Source organism: Podarcis cretensis, assembly GCF_951804945.1.
Source record: "Podarcis cretensis genome assembly, chromosome: 8".
In the NCBI taxonomy this organism is placed as follows: Eukaryota; Metazoa; Chordata; class Lepidosauria; order Squamata; family Lacertidae; genus Podarcis; species Podarcis cretensis.
The window spans coordinates 51111223-51123929 of record NC_137177.1 but is presented as its reverse complement, the minus strand read 5'-3'; the positions used below and the strand labels follow the sequence as shown (position 1 = coordinate 51123929).

The 12707-nt window shown below is 48.2% G+C and overlaps 1 protein-coding gene across 2 annotated transcripts in view; it reads right to left on the bottom strand.

The window, feature by feature from the left end:
- FANCA (FA complementation group A) overlaps window positions 1-12707 on the bottom strand; it is a 43280-nt gene that overhangs the window by 17014 nt on the left and 13559 nt on the right. For both annotated transcript variants that reach the window (XM_079988704.1, XM_079988705.1), the window contains exons 14-21: window positions 12286-12419; window positions 11207-11317; window positions 10852-10947; window positions 10522-10581; window positions 2574-2662; window positions 1511-1571; window positions 1236-1285; window positions 366-442 (exon numbers count right to left, since the gene is read on the bottom strand). In XM_079988704.1, the coding sequence (XP_079844830.1) occupies window positions 366-442; window positions 1236-1285; window positions 1511-1571; window positions 2574-2662; window positions 10522-10581; window positions 10852-10947; window positions 11207-11317; window positions 12286-12419 (678 nt within the window). The remainder of the gene's footprint in view (window positions 1-365; window positions 443-1235; window positions 1286-1510; window positions 1572-2573; window positions 2663-10521; window positions 10582-10851; window positions 10948-11206; window positions 11318-12285; window positions 12420-12707) is intronic.

Here is a 12707-nt window from a genome sequence, read left to right as displayed (position 1 = left end):
TAGAAAGGTCCAGAGTTCTTTAGAGGCAGCAGCAGGACGCATCAGCTCCAGTTCATCTTTTGTCAGAATTTTACCAGAAAACACAGGGAGCTTCTTGCACAGCCCACATTGCAGATTAACAGGCATGGAAGCTCCACACTGAATCACTTTTGTGGTTCAGCAGCAGCACCCCCCCTTTCTCTTTGCAGCAAGGAAAATGCCAGCACCTCCATAATGCATTTCCCCATTACACAACCACAAAAGAGGCACTATCCCTGGGAAAATGCCAACGTTTCATATTTGTTTTAATACCTGGGAGGAGGTGAGCAAAGAAGCAGCATTTGTTTTGCTTCATTCTTACCACTAGGCAAATAGATCTTTCTCACCCTGCAAGAGCTTCTCTTTAACAGCTTTGCATTCTTCAATGTAAGTGGTGTACATGTTCACAGGAATTTTCTCAGCCCTGTTTTAGGAGACAGAAATGTTTTTATGCCACCACTGAACCAGCCTCCAGTTATCATCATGACGCAGTTGGCATGTCACATGCAAACGATATTTTAAAGTGGGCCAGGACATGCAGGTGGCTGCCCCTTTTACTGGCTGACCAAGTAAGCAATAGAATGGGCCAGAGCTACAAACAGGAAGCTTTCAATTAACATCAGGAAAAAAACTTTTTGTTGAACAGAACTTGATCACGATTATGTAGATCAGTGTTTCCCAACCTTGTGCCTCCAGCTGTTTTTGAACTACAACTCCCATCATCCCTGACTAGCAAGACCAGTGGCAAGGGATGATGGGAATTGTAGTCCAAAAAACAGCTGGAGGCACAAGGTTGGGAAACACTGATGTAGATGGATGTCGGCCATAGGAAAAGGCATTGCTTATAAAGCACTGTCTGGAACCTCTCCTGTCATCCCACTTCTCAATATGTGCAGAAAAGAACAGCCGAAGAACATAGCTCCACTATGGAAGCAACCAAAGATAAAGACCATTTTGTGCCACATGGGAATATTTTCTTGCACATGCAGTTAATCAAAGGAAACCTGGAGACCAAGAACAGTGGACCCAAGAGGCAGAGAGGTCTGTGGGCATTCAGAAGTGTGGTAAGACCATAACACTACTGCATTACGTGGCTGCAGGTGCAGAGATAACTCAGCATCATGGGACGTCACATCAGGTGATGTCAAACGTCCCCAGTATGAAGCCTCTAATACCAAAAAAAAATAATTGCAGCTTTTCAGAATCCACTTCCTTACCTCTTAAGGGAGTCTATCAAAGCCATGCGGGAGTCGGGTGTTTCAGGAAGCTGCAATTAAAAAAATAAAATAAAAAATAGTGTTTTAATATCCGTTTTGACATTGCTGATTTAGATGCACATGTTTTTATGCTGCAGCTCATTCTGAGTGTGAATGTGCTTAATAGAACAGTAACCTACAAGTTTAGGAATACATAAAACAGAAAAGCAACCAAAACTTTCAAAAAATTTCATTCGTCACCCAAAATTGGAGGAAACAAAAAGAAGGATGCTCACCACACGTGGCGCAAGTAAAGCAGGAATAAAACGCGAAGTGTAATAGGACCGTCTGAAGATGCTGAAACACAGGAAGGCAGATGCGGTAGAAATTAATCACATCTGGAACACACAGTGCATCTTGACATTTTTAGGAATGCCTTAAAACAAACCTACTGGTTTTTATTTCAAAAAATCACACAGAAAAAAGTACTTCAAAAAACACAGCATGTTGGGCATATTGTTGTGATAACCCATTGATATGATTAGCTATAGGGCAGTTCCACCACAGGAAGGACTACACAACACGAAGCAGCCTTTGCAGAACCCAGTGAATAAGAATCTAAGAAGAGCCCTGCAGCAGCTGGATCAAACTAAAAAGGGTCCCTCTTACTCCAGCATCCTGTTCTCACAGTGGGCAGCCAGGAGCCCCCAAGGGAGACTACAAACAGGACCTGAGCGCAACAACATTTTTTACTTCATTGGGGCATTCACAGGGAGCCAGGCACACCCTCAGCTGCAGCTCACGACAGCTTCCTCAAAGCAAGGGGGTCCATTCAAGGGCAACAGAACAAGCAAGTTCTGAGCTGCAATCCGAGGGCCACAAGCCCGACAATTTCCCCTCTGCCCTGAGTGAGCTACGCTGAAACAAAAGAGGAAATGCACAAGAGGGGGACTGTGCCAGACCAACTGCTGGAAACTTCAAGAGAGGAGAATCCTGCTTGCTGGTTTCCCATAGGCATGTGGTTGGCCACTGTGAGAACAGGATGCTGGACTAGATGGGCCACTGGCCTGATCCTGCAGGGCTCTTCTTATGTTCTTGGAGGGATGCTTGCAAAGGATGCCTTTTTAACCAGAGTTGGGGAACCACCATTCATGGGTGTTCAACTCTTTTCCTCCTTCCACGTTCTTTCCACACACAGCAGCAAACACTAGACAAACAGCTACCAACAGGTTTTATTATTATTATTTTAGACAGCAATTCCAGCTCTTCTTCTTTTAAAGCCTTTTTTTCCTGACCATATTGTTTGATATGTTCCTGGAACAGAATATTTTAGGGAGCTGAGAGATGAAGATATCATACCTGGCTTCCATCACACTAGTTGGGATCTTTCCAGTGTTTTCAAATATCTGAATGGCCTTTTCAACATCATGAAGTGCCTGGCAGTGTGGCTGGCATACACACAGAGAGAGAAGCAACAGAGGAGAGAAGAAATGTTTTTTATCTCTTTTTGCACAACTGATCCAAGTCTTTCTTTCCTGCTCTATTGTGCTTTGTGACTGCTTTTTCTGTGCCATGGGAGACATGGCCAGTTCAGCTGCATAACAAATACTTGGTGATGGGGAACTAAGACAGCATAACAGGAGCAGAATAAGATCACAATCAGGTAAAAGATACTCAAGTGTATCTTCCAAATTTCATATATTTTATGCCTTGGGGCTTAAAGATTCTGCTGTTAAGTGTAAATGGCTGCTCTGGGTAAAATCAGGCAGAAATAATGCTGTTTTGGGTCTGGCACAAATGAGCAGCCACAATAAAAACTGCAAAGAAACAGCAAGAGCCCAGGAAATCAATTCTGTGATTGGGGCCTGTGGTGGGATAATGAGCTGCTTGTGCGTTGAAACTCGATCCCTCAGAGCTCACTCAGTTTAGTGAAACCCTGCCTTGAGAGGAGCCCTTGAGCATGGCTCCCTCAGTCGCTGGTAGAATCTGACAGTGGGCGTTTGCGGAAGCGTTTCCAACATAAAAGCTGTTTCACAGACATGCGCCTCCTGGATTCCCTGCGTGACAGTTTCCGGCGGGGGGTGGGAGTTCTTAAGGGCTGTTCTGATACCTCCTCGCTGTTCCCACTGGAAGTATCCCAGAGCCTCCCCTCCGACTCCCTTTCCTTTGGAGCTCTCGCACTCCCCCTACTGGTTCCCTCTTCTGCTGAAGAAGAGGCTCTCCTATTCTCCTGAAGCCTTCTCACCACCTGTCCTTCCGATGGCAGTTCCCTGACATCCACCTCCCCCCCAGGGCCCCCTTCACCCCCTCCCGCCTCTTTTCTTACTGGCGGCGAGGACGGAAATCCCTGGAAGGAACTCCCCTCATCCTCCGAGGATTCAAACACTTCTAACCACGGCCTACCGCCTCTTTCCCCCTCTTCCTCTTCTTCGTCGGAATCTGTTTCCACCTCCACTTCCGACTCTGGGAACCCTTCAAATTCCCCTTCCTCATCTGTAGTCCCGAAGTGTTCCCTCCTAAACCTTGCCACTGGTTGTGGTTTACTTGGGAAACGCCGATGAAACGTTTCTATTAAAATCTCGTCTTTGACTTCCTCTGCCGGTACCCATGCGTTTTCTGACTCTTCCTCCCCCTCCCATTCTACCAAGTATTCCACCTGATTCCCCTTCCACCTGGAATCAATGATCCCTGCCACATCCATGTTGCATTCTCTCTCTTCTATGACGGGTGTCCGGGTGACCTCCCTCTCATGTTCCCCCCACTCACACCCCTCTCTGTATGGCGACAGTAATGACCTGTGAAACACTGGATGCAATTTCATGTGACTGGGCAATCGGAGTTTGAATGCTACTGGGTTCACCTGCTGTATGACCTCAAAGGGTCCCAACCGTTTGGGTCTCAATTTCTTACACCCTCCCTTGAACGGCAGTCCTTGGGTGGATAGCCACACCCGGTTACCCACCCTTATGGTTTCGCCTTCCCTCCTATTTCTGTCAGCTTGCTTCTTATATTCTTCTTTGGCTTTCTCTAAGTTGAGTTGGAGCTGACGGTGGATCGCTTCCATCTCTTCAACAAAATTTTCCGCTGCAGGTACACTCCACCTTCCCCCGCCCTCTCCTGGAAACGCCCGAGGATGACACCCATAATTGGCTAGAAAGGGACTCATCCCTGTGGACACGTTCTCCGCGTTGTTGTAGGCAAATTCTGCCAGAGGTAGCCAGTCCACCCAATCCGTTTCTCTGTCCTTTACATAACACCTCAGATATTGTTGCAAAACCCCGTTTGCCCTTTCTGCTTGCCCATTTGTTTCTGGGTGTCTGGCGGTGGAAAAACTTACCTCCACATGCAACATGCTCATTAGTTTCCTCCAGAACCTAGAAGTAAATTGTTTTCCTCTGTCGCTCAAAACCCTCAAGGGGGCGCCATGCAACCTAAAAATGTGCTCCACAAACAACCTTGCGGTTTCTTCCGCTGTCACTGCATGTGAACAAGCTATAAAGTGGCACATCTTAGTTAGTAGATCTACCACCACCATGACCGCGGTTTTCCCTTTGGATCTCGGTAGATCGGTCATGAAGTCTATGGATACCATCTCCCATGGCCTTTCTGGGGTGGGTAAGGGTTCTAATAACCCCGCTGGCGCCAACCTCTCTCCCTTTGCTCTTTGGCACCTGTCGCATCCCCTGACATACTCCCGCACGTCCTCCCGCACCTTGGGCCACCAAAACTCCCTGGTAACCAACCACATGGTTTTGTGCTGCCCGAAGTGCCCCGCCGTGGGGCTGTCATGCAACTGCTTAAGCACCCGCCCTCTTAGTTCCCCACCTGGTATGTAGAGCGCCCCTTTGTAATATAGTTTTCCGTTCTTTTCCTCAAACCCCCCTGCGTTCTCACCTGTCTCCCTGAGTTCCCTAAGTTTCTCTTGGGCATATTCATCGTTTTCAATACCCTCTACCAGTTCTCTTTGCCCCACCAATGCCGCCCCACAAACCCAGTGGTCCTCTGAGATGATATGTCTTTCTTCCGCCCCTCCTTCCCCCTCCAAGTACTCAGGTTTTCTGGAGAGAGCGTCCGCCCTGACATTCTCAGCCCCTGGCACGTAGCGAATCTCAAAATTGAACTTGGAGAACTCTTGCGCCCATCTTACTTGTCTCTGGTTCAACACTCGGGCTGTCCTCCAGTATTCTAGATTTTTGTGGTCTGTCCGCACTTGAACCTTGTGTTGCGCTCCAATCAACAGGTGTCTCCATCTCTTGAACGCTTCGTGGACAGCGAGTAATTCTCTGTCGTACACTGTATAATTCCTCTCAGACTTGTTCAATTTCCTCGAGAAGAAGGCACACGGCCTCCATTCCGACGTATTCGCTCCTGGCTGCAGAAGCACGGCCCCCACCGCTCTGTCAGACGCGTCGGTTTCCACCCTCATCGGCTGCTGCAGATCCACGTGTAAGAGTTGTTCTTCCGAAGCAAACGCCCTCTTTAAACTTTCGAAAGCTCGCTGCGCTTCTTCCGTCCAAACAAATTTCTTCTTACTGCTGAGACAATCCGTGATGGGGGCTGTTAAATGGGCGAAGTTCTTGATGAACTTCCGATAGAAGTTTCCGAACCCCAAAAACCTCTGCACATCTTTCTTAGTTTTCGGTGGCCTCCATTCCAGCACCGCTTGCACCTTGCTAGGATCCATGGCCAGCCCCTTGTCCGACAACCGGTACCCAAGGAATTCCACCTCCCTGGTGTGGAACTGACACTTCTCCAGTTTCACCCACAGCTGGTTTTCTTGCAGTTTGCTCAGTACTTCTCGCACATCTCGCACATGCTGCTCTTCATCCTCCGAGTACACCAGTACATCGTCCAAGAACGCAGCGCAGTTCTTGTACAGCAATGGTCCTAGTACGTGATTCATGAATGATTGAAATACTGCGGAACCCGCCTGGAGGCCGAAGGGCATAACGCAGTACTCAAATGCCCCCAAGGGGGTGAACATAGTGGTTTTCCACTCATCTCCCTTTCTCATACGTATCAGGTTATACGCCCCCCCCTCAGGTCCAGCTTGGTAAAAATCTTCCCTTTTCTCACCCGGGTCAGAATGTCATCGATTCTGGGCATAGGGAAGCTCACGGGTTCGGACACTGCGTTTAGGGCCCTGAAATCCACAATTAATCTCGGTTTGTCCGAGTTTTTTTTGTCTACAAAGAACACTGGACTACCCCCCACCGCTCGTGACTCCCTGATGAACCCACGCTTGAGGTTTTTGTCAATAAACTCCCTTAGCTCCTGCATTTCTCTGTCAGACATTGCATACACCTTGCCCACTGGCAATTGCGCCCCTGGAAGTAAGTTGATTTGGCAGTCAAAGGGTCTGTGCGGGGGTAGTTTATCTGCTTCCCTTTCGCTGAAGACGTCGGCAAAATCTGCATATTGTCGTGGTACCCTACCTTGTTCCATTGCTTCTATCTTTGCTAACGTGGCCTGAGTCCCCACTTGGCCCCCTCTTTCTGTGCAGTGTCCCATACAATGTGCTGACCCAAAGGAAACCACTCTCTGGTGCCATCCCACAAGCGGATCATGCAGCGCTAGCCAGCTCATCCCCAAAATGATGGGCGCTCCTCCCAACGTGGCTATATTAAACGCTATCCGTTCTGTGTGTCTTGCCACCCTCATTGTCATGGGGACAGTTTGCTGGTCTACTTCTCCCCCCAACAGCGCCCTCCCATCAATCGTGGTCACCTGCAGGGGATTTTTTAAAGGAATGGTTTGTATCTGATGGGCGGCTGCAAACTCCTTACTCATAAAGTTGCAGGAGCTGCCTGAGTCTAGTAACGCCTTCACTTTTAGTGGGTGTCCGTTTGCCAGCTCCAGCAATACCTCTATTACAAGAGCTGGTCTTGGGGGTTCTGGCGTGGGCACATTTACTGTTCCTTGGCCTGGCTGCTGTGCCCCGTCGGTGGCAGCCAGGCGTTGGCTTTTACTTGCTCCTTAGCTCCTTCTCCCTCCTCCCCAACAGCTCCCGCCATTCCTTGCCATTCCTTTCTTTGCGGACAAACTCTGGCAAAATGACCTGGCTGTTGGCAGAGAAAACATTTCTTGGCGCCTTTTCCCTCCTTCTTCCGCCCTTCACTGGGGTTTGAAATTGCGCGCGCGCGCGCTGTTCCGATTTCCATCGGCTCTGCTGGCAGAGAAGGCTGCTCTGGCATCTCTGGAATGCGGAAATCCCTCCAACGCTCCCCTTTCCCTTCCCGCTTCTCCAAGGCTCTGGCCTCCTGGCGTGAGCCTATGGCCAGCGCTGATTTAGTCAGAAGGTCCATAGACTCCGCCCTGGGCCCCCGGGAAAGTTCGTCTTTCACTGCCGAAGATAGTCCTTCTTCGAACAGCATTTGTATCGGTTCCGCTGACAAATCCCATCCTAATTTATGGATCAACATGGTGAACTCAGTCCAGTACTCACGGACAGATCGGTTCCCTTGTTTACACGCCATTAACTGCCTGCGCGCCACTCCCTGCTCAATCTCGCTGGAAAACATCAGATCCATGGCGCGAAAAAACTTCCTCGTGTCCCTTAGGGCTTCATTATTGGCTGCCATTAGTGGTCTCACCCAATCTCTGGCCGGGCCTTCGAGATGCCCAATCACAAAAGCAACCCTCGAATCCTCATCAGGAAAATCATCAAACTGCAGATTGAGGGCATATTGCATCTCAGTCCTGAAGGCTTGATAATTCCTGGGATCACCCCCAAACTTCTGCACCAGTCCTGGCACTTTCCTCGAGAGCTGGGCGGCTTTCCCCTTTTCTGCATCATGAGCCCTCCTCTCCTCCAACCTCGCCGTTTGCAGAGCTAACTGTACCTCCAACATCCTGTACCTTTCTTCCAGGCTAGGACCGGCTGCAGCTGCTCCCCCATCTCCGGCTCCGGCTGGGTTGCTCATGATGCCTCTCTTTGCACAAGCTGCTTTCAGGGACTGTCAGATTGCTGTGGTGGGATAATGAGCTGCTTGTGCGTTGAAACTCGATCCCTCAGAGCTCACTCAGTTTAGTGAAACCCTGCCTTGAGAGGAGCCCTTGAGCATGGCTCCCTCAGTCGCTGGTAGAATCTGACAGTGGGCGTTTGCGGAAGCGTTTCCAACATAAAAGCTGTTTCACAGACATGCGCCTCCTGGATTCCCTGCGTGACAGTTTCCGGCGGGGGGTGGGAGTTCTTAAGGGCTGTTCTGATACCTCCTCGCTGTTCCCACTGGAAGTATCCCAGAGCCTCCCCTCCGACTCCCTTTCCTTTGGAGCTCTCGCACTCCCCCTACTGGTTCCCTCTTCTGCTGAAGAAGAGGCTCTCCTATTCTCCTGAAGCCTTCTCACCACCTGTCCTTCCGATGGCAGTTCCCTGACAGGGCCCAACAGGGCCCAACAGAGACATAAGAAGAATGAAAAACAACCTTTCCTGCAGGATACACTGAGAAATTGAAATAAGAACTCCCTGAAAACAAACATAGCTATAGCAAACAGCTTTTATGTAGCACACTTAAAAGAAAAAGACCAAATTTGTTATGCTGCATTTCTACCAGTAAGTTCCAGCATCTCTGATCAGACTTAAGACAGAAATAAATGAATAGAATAATATTGGTCTGAACTAAATGAACCGGAATGTCATGGTTCATTTTTGTCATGGAGATTAAAATTGGACCCACTTACACTTTTCTGTCTGCCCTGGACGTAACTGCACAAAAGTTACCAGTCTGCAAACATTTTACATGCCTCGTTCATCCGCCAGCTGTATTTCCACACTGGGCTTCCTTCCTCTGTTTCAATGCTGAGTGCTGAGGAAGTGCTGAGCACCGCAGATCACCTGCATGCAGAGCCTAACCACCTACAGTTACCAAGCAAATGCTCAAGGCTGCTGTCACCCACCCTTTCCCCCCCTGACTGTGTGTAATTAGAGCTTTTGCCTCCTTTCAAAGTAAGGCCATGAGTTCTAAGCCCTGCGGGTGTCAGGAGAGGTGAGATTCCGAGTAGAGAATGAGCATCAAAAGTGCAGGGGGAAAGAGAGGTGAGAATGAGTGGAACTGCAAGATCAAGTTAGGCCCTTGAAAGACCCCAAGGGAAGCCTCAGAAACTGAAGCAGAAGCCCTGGAGGAATGTGCCACCACTCCAAAAAACAAACAAACCCTGAGCTCTGATTAGTAAAAGGGTTTGCCTGCTTCAACATTTGGTAACTGCTCATCAGATGTGAAGCTGAAGAAGGGCATTGATAATGCAAGGTAGTTTTCATGGTGCTCAGAGAGACCCCATTCTTGGCTTAGCTCCTGGCTACCTGAAGGGCCGCCTCGCTCCCTCTGTGCTTCTCTATTGCTGAGGCAAGCTTGGTTGGCATTCACAAGAGCAACTTCTTTCTGACTACATTTAAATCGTGCAATTCCCTTCCTCTTCAGGAGGACTGCTGGCCCCTCTCACTCTCTCAATTTTCTGTTCCCAAGTTAAGACCTTCCTTTTTCAGATAGGCTTTTAATTTGCCTGGTTAGTGCAAAATGGCTGATCCTGCTGCTTTGTGCCGGTCTTATCTACAGCAATGCTTAATTTGTTTGTGTTTGATGTCATTTAAACACCAGCCAAAGTCCTTTTTTATTTTCTCAGGCCTTTTAATCCCCGGCTCATTTACGTTTTTGTGCTGCTTGGTGTCTGTTTTTAATTACACTGGCTCCTTTTATATTACGGTGCCCTAATGTTTTTGCTTTAATTTTTATCTAAATTGTGATTTTAACTTTTTGTAAGCTGCCCTGAGAACCTGTGGAAGGGCAGAGTTACAGAGCAACCAAGCAATAATATAAATAAAATGATAATAAAACTTGAGGTAAGCCACCCTGAATATCAGCTTTTAAAATAGTGGAAGGGTGGAACAGAAATAATTCAAGTCAATACAAGCCCACTTTACCCTTCAACGGAGGCTTTTTACTCCCCTCTCCACCCCCAAGTCCAGCATGCATGTTGCAGTGCTAGTGTTGCAGTTCAGAAGCAACCAATGTGGTGCCTTTCAGATGCTACCCAATTCCAACTACCATCAGGCCCAGCCAGCATGGCCAATAGCCAGGGAGGATGATGGGAGTTGTAGTCCAGCAACATCTGCCTGCCCTCACATTGGTCCTCCATGTTATAACCTTAAGATGCATCATGGTAGCAGTTGTAAGGCTTAAGAAACATTGTAAAGTCATATTGTTAATGTTCTCCCCATGTAACCAATTATTAAGGGCAGGTCTGCAAGTTACCACAGCAGAAAGTCATAGAAATTATACTTATGGGGTCAGTCCAGGTGGTTCTTGTGTACCTGCACAGCTTCCTTGACAGAAGACAAATCCTCATAGAGACCCATGTCTTCTATTGCTACCTGGAAAGCATTGAAAGAAAAAGGAGCACAACTGAAGGCATGGTGATGGAAAAGGGCAGGGGGCTTAGTGCAAAACAAGACTCATCCCTAGAACTGGTTTCCGACAGCTCCGGGGCTAATCTTACCTTTCCTACTCTGCACAAATGCTGCCAGCATCCCCTCCCCTGCACATCTGCAAGAGAGGAGGCAGGTTCCAGGTAGCTGACTGAGCCCCTGCACTTCCCTCTTTAAGAGGCTGAGCTCCGGAAATGGAAGAAGCCCTTCACTGACCTTGAAATCAGCCAACCGGGTTTTGGCGAGAGTGATGTATTCCAGAAGAAAGGGGCGGTATTTGATGGGTACGAACGGCGGGTGCATGATGTGGACCTAAAGAGACAGTTCAAATCAAGGTTAGGCCAACAGTCGTCACGCCCATTGGATGCCCCTAGCAGTTTTGCACATTCCCTCCCAAGGTATGGGCTACAGAAAACAGATGCAAGATTTATTGTACACAAGTACACTGCATGCTGCCTTTTTGTATGCATATGAACAAAAGGAAAAAAGCATAGAGCACTTTACACTTCCTAGAAGTTCAAGCAGCAGTTAAAATCTAAAAATGGGTGGCAAGATCCTCTCCATTTCTTACCTTCAGGTACTGAGGGGCTTCTAAGGGCACCAGCTCTGACAGGAACTTGAAGAGGAAGACTAAGGCCTTCTTACTGCTACTGTGGAAGCCACTGCTGCTCCCAAAGGCAGCCTGGAAAGCGACAACAACACACAGAAGACTGTTAAACTATGCACATCACTGAGACTAGGGAATTCATTACTGCAAGATGTAGTGATGGTCACCAACTTAGACAGCTTTAAAAGGAGAAAAGGCAAATGCATGGCGGAAAAGGTGTCAATGACTGTGTTACCTGTAGAACTAGAGCTACTGCACACCACCTAGGAAACTACCTTATACCAAGTCACACTGTTGGTCCATCTTGCTCAGTATTGTCTACACTGACTGGCAGCGGCTCTCCAGGATTTCAGGCGGGAGTCTCTCCCAGCCCTAATCTGGAGATGCTGGGAATTGAACCTGGGACCTTCTGCTTGCAAGGCAAATACTTTACCACTGAGGTATGGCCCTTCTCCAACTGGATGGGGAAAGAGCAGGAGAAGGCTTGTGCTCTTATGTCCTGTTTGTGGGTTTAAAAATAATCTGGAGAGCCATTGTAGGAAACTTGCAATCGGCTATAGCAGGGTGGTGCGAACCTGTGGCCCACCAGATGTTGCTGGACTCAAAATGCATCATAGTCCAAGAAGAGTTAGAGCCCAACATCTTCTGTAGGGTCTCAGGTCCCCCCCCCCAGCACTCTTGGGATTCTTCTATGCAGTGCTGGTCCAGCCACTTTTTGCTCCAAGTTTGATTTATGATATATTTACGTTTTGAGTTTTCTGTTCCACATTCCCTTTGCCATTTGGATGAATAGTGTGGGTTGAACAGCAGTGCCAAATTCCTGCTGTGCTAATGCAGCCTTGCTCCATTTTTATTTCATACCCACCCTAGCCAAATGCAAAGCACCTTCAAATCCTAGTTTCTGGTACAGTAGCTCACTCCTGTAGAGGCTTGGATACCCTTCAAGACACACACACACACACACACACACACACACACACACACACCGTCCTTGTGTCTGGCATAACAAGTTTCTTGGGGAAGCGTCTTCCATTTGCTCTTACCTTAAACCATTCTGCATAAGACATGAATATCGCAGGGCCCTCCAAGGCTGCCTGGCGGACTATTATGAATGCGGTGATCATGTTTTCCAGGTCATAGTCCTCAAAGGCTTTTCTCAACAGGCGATCCAGGAGGTCTAGAAGAAGCACAGCAAGATCTCCAAAATATTACATACCTATAGGGCAACAAAAAGGCAACCCTCTGTTCAAAGATCAAACAAGACATTGAATACTCTTTTGCAATTAAAAAATGCCGAAGAAATTGCTGTAGACAATAACAGACAACCCTGTTGTCTCAGTTCACAGGCCACAGTAGCAAATGTGCTACTCTTTCCCACTGGCCCAAAGCAACCCAATGAGCTTCATGGTTGTATGGGAATCTGAAGGTAGGTCTCCCTTCTAGTCCAATGATCAACACCAGAGCT